Below are 16999 nucleotides of genomic sequence, written 5' to 3'. Positions count from 1 at the left end.
TTTTGTCCCTCCCAGCCTGATACCTCTTCTGTTAATGATACCTGTATTCTGTCTGGGCAATGTTAGTGAATGTTTCCACAACTTCAGCCAGAGCCACAGGTAAGCAAGGGCCAAATCTGTCATTTCTGTGGTAGACTGCACCTTTTCTTTTCTATATATAGAGATGGAAAAGACTTTCTACATACATTCTCGCCAAGTTGCTTGTATTTGGAATAAGGTTCTATGGAACCTTGGTAGAGTCTATAGAACAAGGTATAATCAAAGCAAAAGATACATAAATAGGAATATAATGTGAAGTGACTGGAAGATAATGTATCTATAAGAAAGAATAAGGTATTATGGGCCAGGGTTAGCAGAATGGTAAGTAACATTGGATACTTAATAAATTTTGTTTTACCAAATATGTATCTCTCTAGTGTCATATCTGTAATAGTGGTCCTGTCCATTGATTCTCTTCCTAGGTGTATTCTGATGTTCTCACCACCATCAGCCATGGCTAAACTGCCGTATGCCAACACATCTGTCTGTAGCACACTTTATTTTTATGGGATCACCATTTTCCTGACCAGCTTTCTCCTCAGCCTCCTCACCATTGTGGTATGGTGCCATCTGCTCTTATGGAAAGAGAGGGGATTGGGAGCGATGGGACGTTATTCCCAGGGACTGGGGAAAATGGGATGGAGAGGCATTTCCTAAAGTCTTAGAACTAAGAAAGTAGCTAAGAGATAATTGACAGTTTAATTACTATCTCAGTATTTGGACTTCCCAAGATTAAATGATTAGGGGGGAAAGAGTCTCTAGTCATTACATGAGAATTATGCTCACTCTAGGACGAATTAATACATGTTCCTGTGGATCCTCATGGAAGACCAGACCAGAAAATTAGTATATGTCATGTATACTCTATAGTATATGTCAAGTATAACGCTCTAGAACATTAGAAATGTGCTGTGATTTAATTTGATTATTTTCCAAATAATGAGGGAATTTTTGCTAGTGCAGCTGGCACTTGTGAACAAAATAAAATTATGGAGAATTTCCTTTAACAATTTAAAAATAAATTGTGGAGATAGCTTAGCTCAAATCAGCAACTTTGTAAAGAGGGTGAAATGAATAGTTTATATTAAGATGATTCTGATGATCTTCACTTAGAACTAATTGACAAGAGAGGCAGGTATCCCATAGCCTGGTACCCTGGGGATTCTTTTTTTTTTTTTTTTAAGAATTTATTTATTTATTTGACAGAAAGAAAGAGACATCGAGAGAGGAGATCAGGCAGGGGGAGTGGGGGTGGGGAGTTGGTGGGGAGTGGGAAGGGGAGAAGCAGGCTTCCTGTAGAGCAGCGGCCTGATACCGGGCTCAATACCAGGACCCTGGGACCATGACCTGAGCCACCCAGGTGCCACTACCCTGGGGATTCTTGATTGCTTTTTTAAATAATGCAATCTTCAGAACTGATTCTACTAGACATTAATATTCCCAAATAAGTGAAAGCCTTCTTTTGATTCCTATGTCTGTGGAGAAATGAAATTACATGGCTAAACTTAATGAAATAATTGGCTTATTAACTTAGAGAGTGGGTCTGGATGATTAGGGAGAATTTTAGATTTGTCAGATTTGTTACCAAAATTATTACCTAATTTACTCCCCACAGAAAGCACATTGGAGGTCTGAACTGATTTATATTTGTTTCATTAGCTTATATAGAGAGCCCCCAGATGTAAGGGGAAAACAGTCCCCTTTTCCATCTAAGGGCAAGAAGAAACTTCCTAAAACTTTATTTTGCTTTGAGTTGAGAATTTCAGCTCAGCCATGGTGCTAATGTATTTATTTTAAGGGTATTAAGCATAGAACACTTTCTAACACAGGCTCTAGTATAGCATTTTAAAAGAGGGCCTGGTTAGATCTTAGCTTTAACTTCCTATATATACTGTGATTAGCCTCAGTTTTTTTGGTGGGGGGAAGCCTGTGAGTTGATGTAAAGTTTATGTATTGAACATGGTAACCACAGGTTTGGCTAATATCTATCCATTTCCCCTGGGCTAGAAAAGTTCACTCTGAAGATGATTTTCTTTCAGAAAAATCCAGGCTTAGATGGTAAAGACAGGAGAACAAGTTTTCCTGCTGTCAGATCCTGAGAGAGGTGATCCCCCTATAACAATAGGAAGCTAGAGCTAGGAAGTTTTACCAAGCCTCAGGCAAACTACTCATTGATGTACCTCTGTTTAGGTCTTACTCATCCAAGCCCAGACCCTTTATAAAAAGTTTGTGAAAAAAACTGGCTTCCTGGGGAGTGAACAGTGGGCAGTGATTCACCTTGTGGAGCAGCGAGTACGCTTCTACCCGTTGGCCTTCTTTTGCTGCTGGGGCCCAGGTGGGTATCTTAAAAGGAAGAGCTGGGCAATAATGAGGACACCTATTGGGTTCTGATGAAGCAAAGTGGTCTCACCAAGAAGAATGACTGCAACTTGTAAAATTCCTGTCCAACTGTAAAATCCATGTTGGTCCCACTTTCTTCTTTTTCTTCCTGTGTTTTAGACATGAGATGCAACCTTAGAGAGGAAACATTCTGATAGAGTTCAGAGATACTAACACCTGTCCCTCCTAGTACACAAAATATAATGAAGATCAGATTGAATAGTACTTATGAAAGATCTTGGTGAATTCTGAAGCACCAAGAAGTGTAACTTATCTCCCCATAGTGTATCTTAACCAACATTGCTACACTGTAACCTGCAAAGTTTAGTCAGTGAGGAATGGAAGTTGGAGACTGGAGGCCCAGTGGTTCATGTTACTGGTTAATCTCATTCCTAGTCTTCATTATGCCTGTACCCTTATTTCTCATGGTGCATAGGCATGTATACTGGGGGATTTTTGTAAAGATTTTATTTATTAGAGAGAGCACAAGCAGCGGGAGTGGCAGGCAAAGGGAGCCCCATGCAGGACTCAGTCCCAGGACCCTGGGATCATGCCTGAGCTGAAGGCAGATGCTTAACCGACTGAGCCACCCAGGTATCCCTATACTGGGGAATTTTATGCTCAGACAGGTAGGGATGGCAAGAAGATTTATACTTCGTGTTTTCACAGCTGTCATTCTGGTGATCATAAAGTTGACCAAGCTACAGGACATGAAGCTTCACATGGTCCTCTGTGTTCTCCAGGTAACACCTTCAGTATCCATTTTTACACTCTCTTATCCTGTTCTCTTACACTGACATTACTCAGTAAGCACAGTTTTTTCCCTTAGTGTATTTATTTCTGTGTTGCAAAAAAGAAAATGTATTATTTATATTCAGTTATGAAAAGTGTTAAGTTTTCCTCACAGATAAAGTAGATACTTCTGTGAAAGTGTTGCCATGCATTCCAGAGCATATGTATCTCTGGTTAACTTCATTTTATTGGTGTGTTTTTAAGGAATGGGTAACAAAAAACCAAAATCTACCAGATAATGTTTTTTATGAAACATTGATAGTGACATAATCTCTCTCCCACCCAAAGCAAATTGAATGGGATAGATTAGCTATTCCAGGTAAATGAGGAGAGAGGAAGACAGAGATAGAACAGTTCTCTCTTTTCCTCTTTTATTAGACTTATGAAGTTTTTTTGGGGTTATTTGACTATACTGATAGGGCATTTTCCTCAAGCCTGACCTGGGAAATGGGGGTAATGAGAAAGGGGATTGAAATCCATTCATTTTTCATTATGTATGTGCCAAGAAGTATGACCAACCCTCAGTCATCCATAACAAGGTACGGTGCAAAGAGTGAGTTCAGGAAGAACTAGAATGGGATGAAATCAGAGAGGTTGACAAACCATGAGAGTCGGGACCATGAAACAAACTGAGGGTTACAGAACAAAGGGGGTGGGGGAATTGGGTAACCGGGTGATGGGTATTAAGGATGGCATGTGTTATGTTGAGAACGGGGTGTTATATGCAACTAATTAATTGTTGAACACTATATCAAAAACTAATTATGTACTATATTTTGGCTAATTGAGCATAGTAAAAAAAAGAGCTAGAAAAATATGAAAAACTGACACCAGATTTTGCTGTTTGAGATAAAACAAATATAACAGTTCTTTATAAATGAGGGGAATGGGGACGATTCCCTGGATCTCTGAAAACCTGAAGGATGGGTTCCATCACTTCATCTCCTCAGGCTCTAACAGCATCATCCCAGGGTCTTCTCAACTGTGGAGTATATAGCTGGACACAATACAAGTTCTACCAACTAAAGCAACAGGCTCGGCGTGATGCAGACACCCAAACACCATTATTATGCTCACAGAAGAGATTCTATAGCAGGGGCCTAGATACAATGGAGTCTGCCCTTGGTTTTGATACCAGCCCTCCACCATTCTTTGAAACTGTAATACTGGAACATCCAGGAACCAGAATTATTCCACATTAATGGATTGAGAAGAGTGTTGGGGAACAACATCTCAGGTCTTTCCAACCATGCCTTAAACTATGGAAGTGAAAGAGGTTGTAGTGCTGTGGTTAGTAGCTTTTCTTGTTGAATTGGGCAGGATCTCTCTGTTATTCTCAGATTCACTAAAGTCTTTGTTCAGGGAGGTAAAGTCACTTTCCTTCTAAGAGATAGACTCCTATCACCTCAGTGAATACTATATTTGTTTAAATCTCTTCTGGATAATTTCCAAGTTATTACTTACATGTGCCATTTCCAGGCTCTCTACTCTGTGGTCATGTGGGAAGTAGGGTGGCATGTAGCAGCTTGCTGAGATTTTGCTAGTATTGTTATTCTCTCTGAAGTTGGACAAAGAAAGTCCTGGGTTTCTGTTTTTTGAAGAGTTTTTGAAACTCAGAAGAAGTGAGGACAATAACTACCAAAAAACTGACAGTGGGATCCTCAGGCACAGCCTCCTCTCTTATTTGTTCAGTGCTGTTCTAAGTCTTGACAGTAGGAACCATCTGCTCTAGGAAATTAAGGCAAATCTCATGAAGTTACAAGAGATAATATGATCTAAGAGAAATCAGGATTAAAAGAAACTTTAGGTATCAAAAACTCTCAACTCCCATTTATAAGCAGAAGTCCAAAGGTAGGTTTCATAGTCCCTGGACATAGAATTTGGTTGAACCATATGAACTTAGCATTTTTGTAGGTGCAAATGACCTAATATCATCAATTTTGCATGGTTTAACCTAATGGTAGGTGCTCGATGTATGTTTATAGAATAAATGAATGAATAAGTGAATGAATGGCTAGAAAGAACCTTTTGGGAAAGAAAAGATTCCCAGACTGCAGAGCCTCATTCACTAGCAAGAATGTCTACCTGTTTCGTCTTCCCCCTCCCCTCTCCTTCATCATCTTTCTCCTCCTCCTCTTCTTCTAAAAGATTTTATTTATTTATTTGAGAGAGAGCGTGCAAGCAGTGGGTGGAGCAGAGGGAGAGGGACAAGAAGACTCTATGCTGAGCATAGAGCATGACATAGGACTCAATCCCAGGACCCTGATATCATGATCTGAGCTGAAACCAAGATTCAAACACTTAACTGACTGAGCCAGCCAGGGACCATCCTTCTTCTTTAATCACACAACAAGTGGTGTTTGATCTCTTTAGTTAAGTTATGAACAAAACCAGATACTAAGGGCATCAGATACTAAGATGCCGAAACAAAGAAGAAAAGACAAATGGACAAAGTGGCTGGAATGACAATCAACTAAAACACCTGGAACTAATAACGAGATGCTTCGCACCTAATTTACTCCTTTGGTCTGTCCAAGGAAAAATCCTCAAGGTTAGAGATAATTGAGAGTAGATTACAATGCTGAATTTAGATAGGATACTATGAAACTTAAGTTCCAGAAATAACTCCGAAGGAACTCTCTGTAGAACTGTTAGGGAGATCAGTAACAGATCTTTAGGTTTGAGGCCTTAATGTGGAGGGTGACCTGGCCTTTTTACTTCAAGATCACATCTTGAGGCCTGTCATTGCCCCATAGTTCTGGAAACCTGATTTCTGGGTCGCACAGAACAAGAAAGATTGCTTCACATAGGGAGCTTCTTTAAATTCTTTTAATTTAAAAAATGAGTAAGTATTAACATTTGGGATGGCAGATGGAAAAAAAAAATTCCTATTTCCGTAGACCTTGAGGGACACCAGAACTACGGAGTGTGATTCTTAAAAAGTTTTATTAAGTGGGGTACCTGGGAAGCTTAGTCAGTTGGGCATCTGACTCTTAATTTCTGCTCAGGTCATGATTTCTGCATCATGGGATTGAGCCCCACAGCTCTACACTCAGTATGGAGTCTCTTTCTTCCTCTGCTCGTGCTTGCTCTCTGTCTCTCTGTCTCTGTCTCTGTCTCTCTCTCACAAATAAATAAAATATTTTTTAGAAAGGTCTTTTTTGTATCACTCCATATTTGGCTTTATTATCAGAAAGAAGGTAATGATGAAATGTTTTTCAGGTTTGTTCATCTTGCTTCTCTGATGAATTTTTTGCACAGACATTGGTTTTAGATCTTCTATGGATGTAAGTAAACAAAAACATAGTAGGAATGAGAGACAGTAAAAGGCTAGGCAAGATCCAGATTAGGATTATAAGCTTTTTGTCATACTGAGAGTCAGAGCAGACACATGGAGCTGGGCCACTATTCAAACTGCCCCCCAAGTCCCTAGATTCACATGTAGGAGGGGTATGGATGTAGACACAGAGATATTCATAAAATTATTGCAAATACCCCTCCATAACACTTGTCCAGGTTGTATTCATAGTAGATAGAGTATAGAGGTATCTAAGCAGGTTTGATTAATATAGATCTGTAAATGATGTTGGGTACCATCCCTCTCAACAGCTCTGTCCATGACTTCAAAAAATTCTGCACTCCAATACCACATGTCCTACATGGGGAACTGGGTAAGGTTTGATGTTTTTTAATTCAGTCAACAGCCTTTCACATTTTGCAACTTCCCAGGCTACCTTTTTGTCCTTTCCAAAGATTTTAACACACCAATTCTCCAGGCTTCAGCACCAGCCCTGGTAATAGTAACCTGTTCTTTGTAAGGAACGCCACCTTCCTTGTATCTGTCGGGCATTACCTGGAAATGCCATTTCAGTGTTCTGGGAGGTCACACTCATCTACTCTGAGGCAGCAGTGTGTAGAAATATGCTGGGTTTTTAGAAGGATCCCAAATGTGTTATCTGAACCTTCCTTCACTGGCATGAAGACAGACAGTAGTGATCCTTTTAATAACCAAGGACCCTGCCACAATCACATTCTTTTCCCTTATTAACTGTCTTTTCTTTTCCCCCAATATGGCTTTCCAAAGGAGCTTTGGAGCTCAGGTTTTTTTTAAACAGGCTATACCCTCTGTGCTTATGCAATAGTCATTGGAAGTAGTCAATGGTGCAGTTGCTGAAGCCCTTATCTACAGTAAGAAATTCATTCAGAGGTCAGAGGTTCTGGCCATGACACTTGCAGGCCCACATGGTCATGCTTCATTCCCAAGTTTTGGCCAAGCTTGTGAGCCATAAAAGCTGTAAAATGTGTTATATTTTTATGACCGAAAGATTCAACACTGGTTGAATTCTTAGCAATGCAGGTCCCACTAAGAAATGCATGGCTTGGGGTGCCTGGGTGGCTCAGTGGGTTAAGCCGCTGCCTTTGGCTCAGGTCATGATCCCAGGGTCCTGGGTTCAAGCCCCGCATCGGGCTTTCTGCTCAGCAGGGAAGCTGCTTCCCCCCTCCCTCTGCCTGGCTCTCTGCCTACTTGTGATCTCTCCCTATCAAATAAATAAATAAAATCTTAAAAAAAAAAAGAAAAGAAATGCATGGCTCTGGTACTTCCCAAGACTTTGGCCAATGATCATATGAATGACATTTACGCCTCACTCTTCTCAAAAGATGCCAGTCTCTCTAGCAGTTAAAATTTTGAAGTGTTTCTTGCAAGTTCAGGGAGATTTTTCACTAGGTTTCTTTCTGTCTATATCTTTAACCTAGTAAATAATACTGGGTTACAGTACATTTAGTTTCTTCTTGTACCTGTTAACATGAACATCCGTTACCATCTGTATTGTCTTGGTAGCATTATTATTCCACACTTGGAACTGCATCCTGTCAACTACAGTAAATATTTCTGCATGCTTGGGTAGTGACCACATACACGACATTGAAAAGGAAGAGGGTTCTATTTTGCTCTGAAATTGTGAAGTGGTTAAGAGTCCCTCTTGTTTATCTCCACTCACTGTACAAGAATAACCTGATTTTAAAGATAAGCTGAAAACCATATGCCCAAAATTCTTTGAAGTATAGATGGTCTTAATGCCAAAGGCAGTGTCATATAAATTCCGGACTCCCTTTATACCCCTGAGCAAGTGCTGATAGTCACAGAGAATGCAGTTCACCCTCTGAACATCCATTCATCCTGAGTAAAAGGTATGTCTAATCCTAGTATCCCATTTTGATGTGTATAAACATGGTAGTTCTTGATAAATAATCCTTTCTTTTGCTTCATATTAATAAGAGGCTATTTTCCTTATATGAGTAGAATATAGGACAATTTTTCTGCTTTTTCTTTCAGAAGTTTGAATATCATCAAGTTTCTAGGGATGACTGTTTTATAATAAAGAGATTTCCATTTATAGTGTACCCCTTGAAGAATAGTTATTATCAGCTATAAATATGTCATGCAGCTTAATGTAGGAAGGGCTCATTCTCAAGTGCCCATTCAAGAATTCTTGGAAGAAAAATCACTCTAAACCTTATCCATGACCACTTGATTTCATAGAAGGAAGAGCAAAAGGGAGGCAAAGTAACTACAGTTGTAATTTTCATGGCCCAGTTGAAACAACTAATACTCTTCTACCTCTGTCTCAGTTGCCTTGCCTGAGATCCATATCTTTGTCAGTGACATAGTATGGTTAAAGCTCAAAGCTTTGCTGCCTGTGGCAAGGATAGCTGCTCTTATCCTGAGAGTTAAAAGAGGACATCTGTAGTTTGACTGTGCCTCTTCCTACTCCTGTTGTGTTCTCTCTTCTCAGGAGTGCCCTAACTTTGCAACCTTCATGAAAGCACAAAATTTTAGTGCTGCTTAATTGAGCTCCAGTTGTCTTCATAGAGGAGTGTACCAAGGAAAACTTGGTACAGAGAGGAAACTTTCAAAGGTCCTGCCAGTATTATGACTCAGGATCACACACCAAGAAAAGAAAAAGCTATAACCTTATTTGTTTAGTCCCAGTCCCCATGGAAGTCTTCCTCTCCTGTCATTCATTGTTCTTTTGAGTCATTGAAACCACAGGTTTCTAGAGCAGGGGTTTGTAGATCTCTGGGTAGGTCATATTTTGTACCATCCCTACTCTGAATCATTCAGCCCTTTTCAAACCTCCAGTTCCTTTTCCTTTCTTTGTCACAATATGTTTATTGGCTAATTCCTAGAATACATGTAAAGTATTAGAGTAACCCATGTCTCTGTGAAAAGCACATATGTAAACTGAAAAATAATATTTTTATTCAATTCTTTTTTTATCTTTAGCCTTACAGTATGAGGTCAAAATAATGTTTTCTAGAATTATCTAGGTTATACTTCTTTATCTAAACTTATTCGGCATGGTGATATTATTCATTTTGAATACAGCTAAATTCATGTATTACTGTTTGTATTTCATTTTGGGCTTTTCCCCACATTTTGGATGATGATGATGTTTTTGGCATATGTGAAATGTTACCATGATTCTAAAACTCAGTAGTGTACTGAAAAAAGTATGCAGAGTATACCTCTTTGAGCCTTTAATCTGTTCCATGTCCTACTTCTTTCTACCCAGCTCCCAACCACCTATCTTAATAGTACTTAGTTTATTTTTCCTCTCTTTCTGCACAAATTAGAAAATGCATGTATATTTTCTTGTATCCTCCTCTCTTTTTTTAGGATTTTATTTGAGAGAGAGAGTATGTGCATGAGAGAGTGAGCATGAGTGATGGGGAAGGGTAGAGGGAAAGGAGAAGCAGAGAGGAGAAGCTCAGCAGAGAGCTTAATGTGGGGCTCAGTCCCATGTCCCTGGGATCATGATCTGAGATGAAGGCAGATGCTTAACGAACTGAGCCATTCAGGCATCCCTATCCTCTTCTTTCTTATAAATAAATGTAGCATAACATTTTGCATTTTCCTCTTTAAGCTTAAAGATACATCCTGTAAATAATCCCATAGCAGTTCATTCTTCATTCTTTCTTTTTCACGGCTGCATAATACTCTATTTTATGGATATAATTTATTCAATCACTCTTCTCTGTATGGGCTTTTGAATTGTATATATTGTTTTGAAATTACATACAACACATCAACAAATAATCTTGCACATAGGTATTTTTGTGGAGGCACGTTCCTTCACAAAATAGGGAAGCAGTGCCTCTGTAACTAACTGTAAATGTAGCTTTGTTTAATATTGCCAAATTCCCCTTCAAAAGGGTTTTTCCAGTTGCATTCCCACCAGCAATGTATTAGAATGCCCATTTTACCACATTGTAAGCTACAGGGTATGTTACCATGCCATAAATTTTAATTTTCAGCCATTTAATAGGTGAGAAGGGGCATCTCAGTGCTATTTAACTTGTATTTTTCTACTTTGAGTGAATTTGAACAGGTTTTAATATGTTTAAGGTCATTAAAAAAAATCTTTTAATAGTTATTTTTTCATATCTTTACCCCCTTTTCTATCAAGGTTTTGGTCTATTTTCTCTTTACCCCCCAGCTTTATTGAGGTATGATTCATGAATAAACTGTGTATATATGAAAGCATACAACATGTTGACTTGATATATGTATGGACTGTGAAATATTTATTTACATATAAAACATAAATATATTTGTGTAAATGTAAATTTTCTAAAAGGCAAGAAACTCATACAGTTAAAATAATTTTGGAGAAGAATAACATATGGGAGGAATCCCTCTTTTCAATTTGAAGACAATGTGATATTGGTGATGGGATAGATACACTGATCAATCAAACAGAAGAGAGAACCCACACATGTATGGCCAACTAGTTTTTGACAAAGGAATAATATGAACTGCATGGAGGAAGGACAGTCTTTTCAACAAATGGTGCTGGAAAATTAGATATATAGAGACCAAAAAAAGTTACCTCAACCTAAACCTCACATACAAAAGTCACCTCAAAATGGGTCATAGTCTTAAATGTAAAATATAAAACTATAAAACTTTTTAGAAGAAAATATAGAACATCTTTAGGATCTAGGGCTTGGTGAGGAATTTTTTTTTTAAGATTTTATTTATTTATTTGACAGAGAGATATCACAAGCAGATGGAGAGGCAGGCAGAGAGGGAGATAGAGGGAAGCAGGCTCCCCGCTGAGCAGAGAGCCCGATGCGGGACTCGATCCCAGGACCCCGAGATCATGACCTGAGCCGAAGGCAGCGGCTTGACCCACTGAGCCACCCAGGCGCCCCTTGGTGAGGAATTTTTAACATGATACCAAAAGCATGATCCATAAAAGAAATCCAAAAAAATTGGACCACATCAAAATAAAAACTCTTAATTTATAAAAGACCCTGTTAAGAATATGAAGACAAGCCAAAAACTGGGAGAAAACATTTGCAAACCACATACCTGATAAAGGACTCATTGAGAATATATAAAGAACTCATACTACTCAGCAATCCAGTTAGAGAATAGGCGAAAGACAAAGAGACATTTCACTGTACAGAATATATGGATGGCAAATAAGCACATGAAAAGATGTTTAACATTAATAGGCATTAGAGAGATGCAACTTAAGACCCCATGAGTGATCACTACAGACCTATTAGAATAGCTAAAATTTGAAAAATAGACAATGTCAAATGTTGGTGAGGATGCAGAGAAACTAGATCTTTCATACGTTGCTGATAGGAATATATAATTGTGTATCAATTCTGGAAAACAAGCAGTTTCTTTAAAAAAACTAAGCAAATGGTGTGACTTAACAGTTACAGCTCTAGATACTTATTCCAGAGAAATGAAAATGTATGTCTTTATAAAAACTGTACACGGATAATCACAGCAGCTTTATTTGTAATGGCCCCAAACTGGAAACAATCAAAGTGTTGCTCAATAGGGGAAAGGTTAAACTGCGGTAAGTCCATATCATGTATTAGCAGCAAAAATGAATGAACCACTGATCCACAAAAATTAGCTGGATCTCAAAGGCATTATGGTGAGCGAAAAAAAGCAATCTCAAAAGGTTACATATTGTATGATTCCATTTGTATAACATTTTTGAGATGACAAAATTATAAAAATGGAAAACATATTAGTGTTTGCCAGAGGTTAGGGATAGTGGAGTGGGCGAGAAGTGGTATGACTATAGATGGGTAGCATGAGTGAGAACTTTGTGATAACAGAATAGTCCTCTATTTTTATTGTGGTGATGGTTACAGAAATCTTCACATATTATAAAATGGCATAGAACTATTTACATGTTATCAGTGTCAGTGTCCTGGTTATGATAACCTCCTGTATCAAGGGGAAAAGCTCAGTGAAAGGTATATATGATCTTCCTATGTTATCTTTGCAATTTCCTATGAATTATTTCAAAATACATTTAAAAAAAGAGGGCGCCTGGGTGGCTCAGTGGGTTAAGCCACTGCCTTCGGCTCAGGTCATGATCTCAGGGTCCTGGGATCGAGTCCTGCATCGGGCTCCCTGCTCGGCGGGGGGCCTGCTTCCCTTCCTCTCTCTCTGCCTGCATCTCTGCCTACTTGTGATCTCTGTCAAATAAATAAATAAAATCTTAAAAAAAAAAAAAAAAAAGAACCACAAGAGAGCGCCTGGGTGGCTCAGTGGGTTAAAGCCTCTGCCTTCGGCTCAGGTCATGATCCCAGGGTCCTGGGATGGAGCCCCGCATTGGGCTCTCTGCTCAGCAGGGACCCTGCTTCCTCCTCTCTCTCTGCCTGCCTCTCTACCTACTTGTGATCTCTGTCTATCAAATAAATAAATAAATAAGAAGAACTATTTTATTTTTTAATGTCAAGCACATTTAAAAATCTGTTAGAATGTAACAGAGGAGGGGCAGGATGGCAGAGAAGTAGGAAACCCTGTTTTAACGAGTCTCTTAAAGTGAGCTAATTATCTACCAGAACACTCTGATCACCCATGAAATCAGCCTGAAATGTAGGATTAGACACTTCTGCATCTCTACAGGAGCAGAAGACACCAGTGGAGAGGTAAAGTGAAGTGGCAACCCTTGGACTGATATCTGAAGATAAACAGAAGGGGGCACTGGAAAGTAATACCTCAGTACGAAAGTGCCTTGTGATTGGGGATCAGCATTAACTTGGAATCTTGTTAAAAGCACTCAAAAAGAGCAAAAGATCTTAAGGGGCAAATGGTGGAATTGGGCAGTCCAGGCATGGGCCTAAGCCCATGGACCCAGGATGGCCACTGCCCGAGACAACCCCTGCCAGAGAGAGTGCAGTAGCCCCTGGGGTTGTGTGGCTTGTACCACCCCTTGGCTGGGTGCACTCCTGCCCCTTCATGAGGGAGTCTGGTGATGGCACCAGCCTGCGTGCGTTTCCTAGAACTTTTGTGCTCTGCATGCACTGCACGACAGGGGTCTGAACCACTCCCCTTCTGTGCCTGAGAAAGCTCCATTCGGGCACTAGCCAGCAGTCTATAGGAACAGGCAGAGTCTGGACTCTCCCAGCCAGGGCCTGAAGGAACTCAGCGTGATCTCTGGTTGTGATCCTGCAGTGGCAACATTTGCTGTTGTGATCCCAGACAGCAGTCCTGGCAAAGGCAGCCACCGGAAGCAGACTCCCTGGACCAATACACTTGCGGTTTTAGTGGCACAGGGATGCAGAGACAAGTGGGTGCTTCAGGTGACCCCTAAGAGGGTGGCTGGGGACATGTAGTGCCTGTGGGAGTCGCATGGCTCAGGGGAGTTTGCAAAAGGGGAGTCTGTGTTCCGGACCAACCAGAGGGGAGCAGACTGAAGCTTCTCTTTGAGACGGAGGTCTGGGTGCAGCTTGCTTTCCACTAAACCTCCAAAAACCCTCAGAAAGCCACCAAAACCCAAAAACCTCCAGAGAACAAAAGCCTGAGAAACTGGTTTCCATAGAGTGCAGCCCCTCGATAGGGGGCAGAAGGACTCAACCCAAAGCAAGACTGACTCAAAAACAGGGCAGGCCCTTCCTTGTAAAGCCAGCCAAAAGAACAAGAGGACAACCACCACAGACAGGGTCCCCATAAAACTGTAAACCTCCAATACAGGGGAAAACAATATATTAAACTCCCAGTATTGCCCTAAAACCTGTATATTTCATAAATACAACTTTTATTTTTAATTCGTTGTCACTATTCTTGTGCTTTTTAATTTTTTAACCTCCTAACCATTACAACTAGAGGTTTAATACAACGTATTCCATAATAATCTTTTCACTTGAACTTTTTTCATACATGTACCTGTGGTTTTTTTTTCTATTTTTAAAACATAGATATAAACTTCAAGTAATCCTCTTTCCTTAATCAATACTACCCATACATATAAACCAGTTTTAATATCCCTTTTACTCTGGAAAGTTGAGTCCTTTAACAAAGATACCAAGATACACCCAGGAAGAATCAAAATAACCTTCCTCACCCACATTGAGGATTTATAACCACCCTCCCATCTTTTTCTTCTGTTAGTGTTTCTGTGTATTTGTTTTTATTCTGGTATTATATAAATCCTATTCTTGGGGTTCATTTTGGCTGGGTTCTTTTTCTGATTTTTTGTTCTTGCCATTTACTTTTTTGGTCTTTTTGTTTGTTTACCTTATAAATCTTAACCTTTGGGACCCATTCCAGCTGGGTCTTCTGTCTTCTCTCTCTCTCTCTTTTTCTTTTTTCTTTCTTTTTGGTGGTGACTTCTGATTGCTTAGAAGCATTCCAGGGTGCACCTTGCCTGGATCGTGGTTGATATATTCAGATATACGTCCCCTGAACCACCTCTCACCAGAATGAGTAGGAGGAGGAATGCCCAACAGTGGGAAAATTCAGAGACTGTGCCCTCTCCATCAGAACTATTGGATATGGGTGCCTGGGTGGCTCAGTGGGTTAAAGCCTCTGCCTTCAGCCCAGGTCCAGACCCTAGCATCCTGGGATCAAGTCCTGCATCGGGCTCTCTGCTCAGCAAGGAGTCTGCTTTCCCCCTCTCTCTGCCTGCCTCTCTGCCTACTTGTGATCTCTGTCTATCAAATAAATTAATTAAATAAAAAAATTTTTAAAAGGAACTATTGGATATGGACATAAACAGTATGTCAGAAAGGGAATTCCAGGGTAACAATTATGCAGGCAATGGCTAGGATGGAGAAAATCGTTAGTGACAACATAGAATCTCTAAGAGCAGAAGAGAAAGCTGCCCAGGAAGAAGTTAAAAATGCTATCAGTGAGATCCAATCTAATCTAAATACTTTAACAGCTAGGGTAACTGAGGCAGAAGATAGAATTAGTGATCTAGAATATAAACTGATAGAGAAAAAGGATCAGGAGAAGCCATGGAAGAAACAACTTAGAAGCCATGAAAACAGAATTAGGGAAATAAATGATGCCATGAAATGTTCCAATGTCAAAATTATTGGGATCCCTGAGGGGGTGGAGAAACCGAGAAGACTAGGAGGTATAGAAGATATAGTTGAACAAATTCTGGTTGAAAATTTTCCCAGTCTGGGGAATGGAACCAGCGTTTGTGCCCTAGTGGTAGAGAGAACACCCCCAAGATCAATGGATCTAGAAAGACCTCTCAAGACACTTAATTATGAGACTGATGAATCATAATTTTAGACAAGAGCTTCTGAGGGCAGCTAGGGGGAAGAGATTCCTTACATACAGAGGAAGGTCTATCAGAATAACGTCAGACCTGTCCACAGAAACCTGTCAAGCCAAGAAGGGCTGGCAAGACATATTCAGGGCACTAAATGAGAAGAACATGCAGCCAAGAATACTTTATCCATCAAGGTTACATTTCAAAATGGATGGAGAGATAAAGAGCTTCCAAGACCAGCAAGGTTTAAAAGAGCATGTGACCACCAAGCCAGTACTACAAGAAATATTAAGGGTGGTTCTATAAAAGAAGAAAGAACCCAAGAGTGACATAGAACAGAAATTCACAGAGACAATCTATAGAAACAAGAACTCCACAGGCAATGTGATGTCAATAAAAATGTATCTTTCAATAATCACTCTCAACATGAATGGCCTAAATGCTCCCATAAAACAGCACAGGGTTGCAGATTGGATAAAACGACAGGGCCTGTCCATATGTTGTCTACAAGAGAGCCATTTGGAACCTAAGGCTACATTAAGACTGAAAGTGAAGGGATGGAGAAGCATCTTTCTTACCAATGGGCCTCAAAAGAAAGCGGGGATAGTGATTCTCATATCAGATAAATTAGATTTTAAACTAAAGACTGTAGTCAGAGAAAAAGAAGGACACTACATCATTCTTTTTTTTTTTTAAGATTTTATTTATTTGACAGATCACAAGCAGGCAGAAAGGCAGGCAGAGAGAGAGAGAGAGGAGGAAGCAGGCTCCCTGCTAAGCAGAGAGCCTGATGCAGGGCTCATGACCCAAGCTGAAGGCAGGGGCTTTAATCCACTGAGCCACCCAGGCACCCCGGACACTACATCATTCTTAAAGGGTCTATCCACCAAGTAGATCTAACAATTGTAAATATTTATGCCCTCAGTAAGGGAGCAGCCAACTACATAAGACAACTGTTAATCAAGATAAAGAGTCACATTGATATGAATACAATAATAGTAGGGAATCTTAACACGCCACTCACAGTAAGAGATCATCCATGCAGAAAATCAATAAAGAAATAAGAGCGCTGACTGATACATTGGACCAGATGGACCTCATAGGTATATACAGAACATTCCACCCTAAAACAACAGAATACTTATTGTTCTCAAGCACACATGGAACTTTTCCCCACAAATCAGGGATCAACCAATACCAAAAGACTGAGATTATTCCCTGCATATTCTCAGACTACACTG

At 39.9% G+C, this 16999-nt stretch overlaps 1 protein-coding gene across 8 annotated transcripts in view; it reads left to right on the top strand.

Annotated features, from left to right (window-relative positions):
* TMEM116 (transmembrane protein 116) overlaps window positions 1-16999 on the top strand; it is a 167357-nt gene that overhangs the window by 65532 nt on the left and 84826 nt on the right. For 5 of the 8 annotated variants that reach the window (XM_059408438.1, XM_059408444.1, XM_059408443.1 and 2 more), the window contains 5 exons: window positions 16-99; window positions 462-597; window positions 2230-2374; window positions 3088-3161; window positions 4161-10817. In XM_059408438.1, the coding sequence (XP_059264421.1) occupies window positions 16-99; window positions 462-597; window positions 2230-2374; window positions 3088-3161; window positions 4161-4412 (691 nt within the window). In that variant the 3' untranslated portion in view covers window positions 4413-10817. Of the gene's footprint in view, window positions 1-15; window positions 100-461; window positions 598-2229; window positions 2375-3087; window positions 3162-4160; window positions 10818-16999 lie in introns of those variants that run through there. The other 3 variants (XM_059408440.1, XM_059408439.1, XM_059408441.1) reach the window with 1 other exon arrangement.

This window comes from Mustela nigripes, chromosome 8, assembly GCF_022355385.1.
Source record: "Mustela nigripes isolate SB6536 chromosome 8, MUSNIG.SB6536, whole genome shotgun sequence".
NCBI lineage: Eukaryota > Metazoa > Chordata > Mammalia > Carnivora > Mustelidae > Mustela > Mustela nigripes.
The sequence above is the reverse complement of the archived record's forward strand: the minus strand, read 5'-3'. Positions and strand labels throughout refer to the sequence as shown.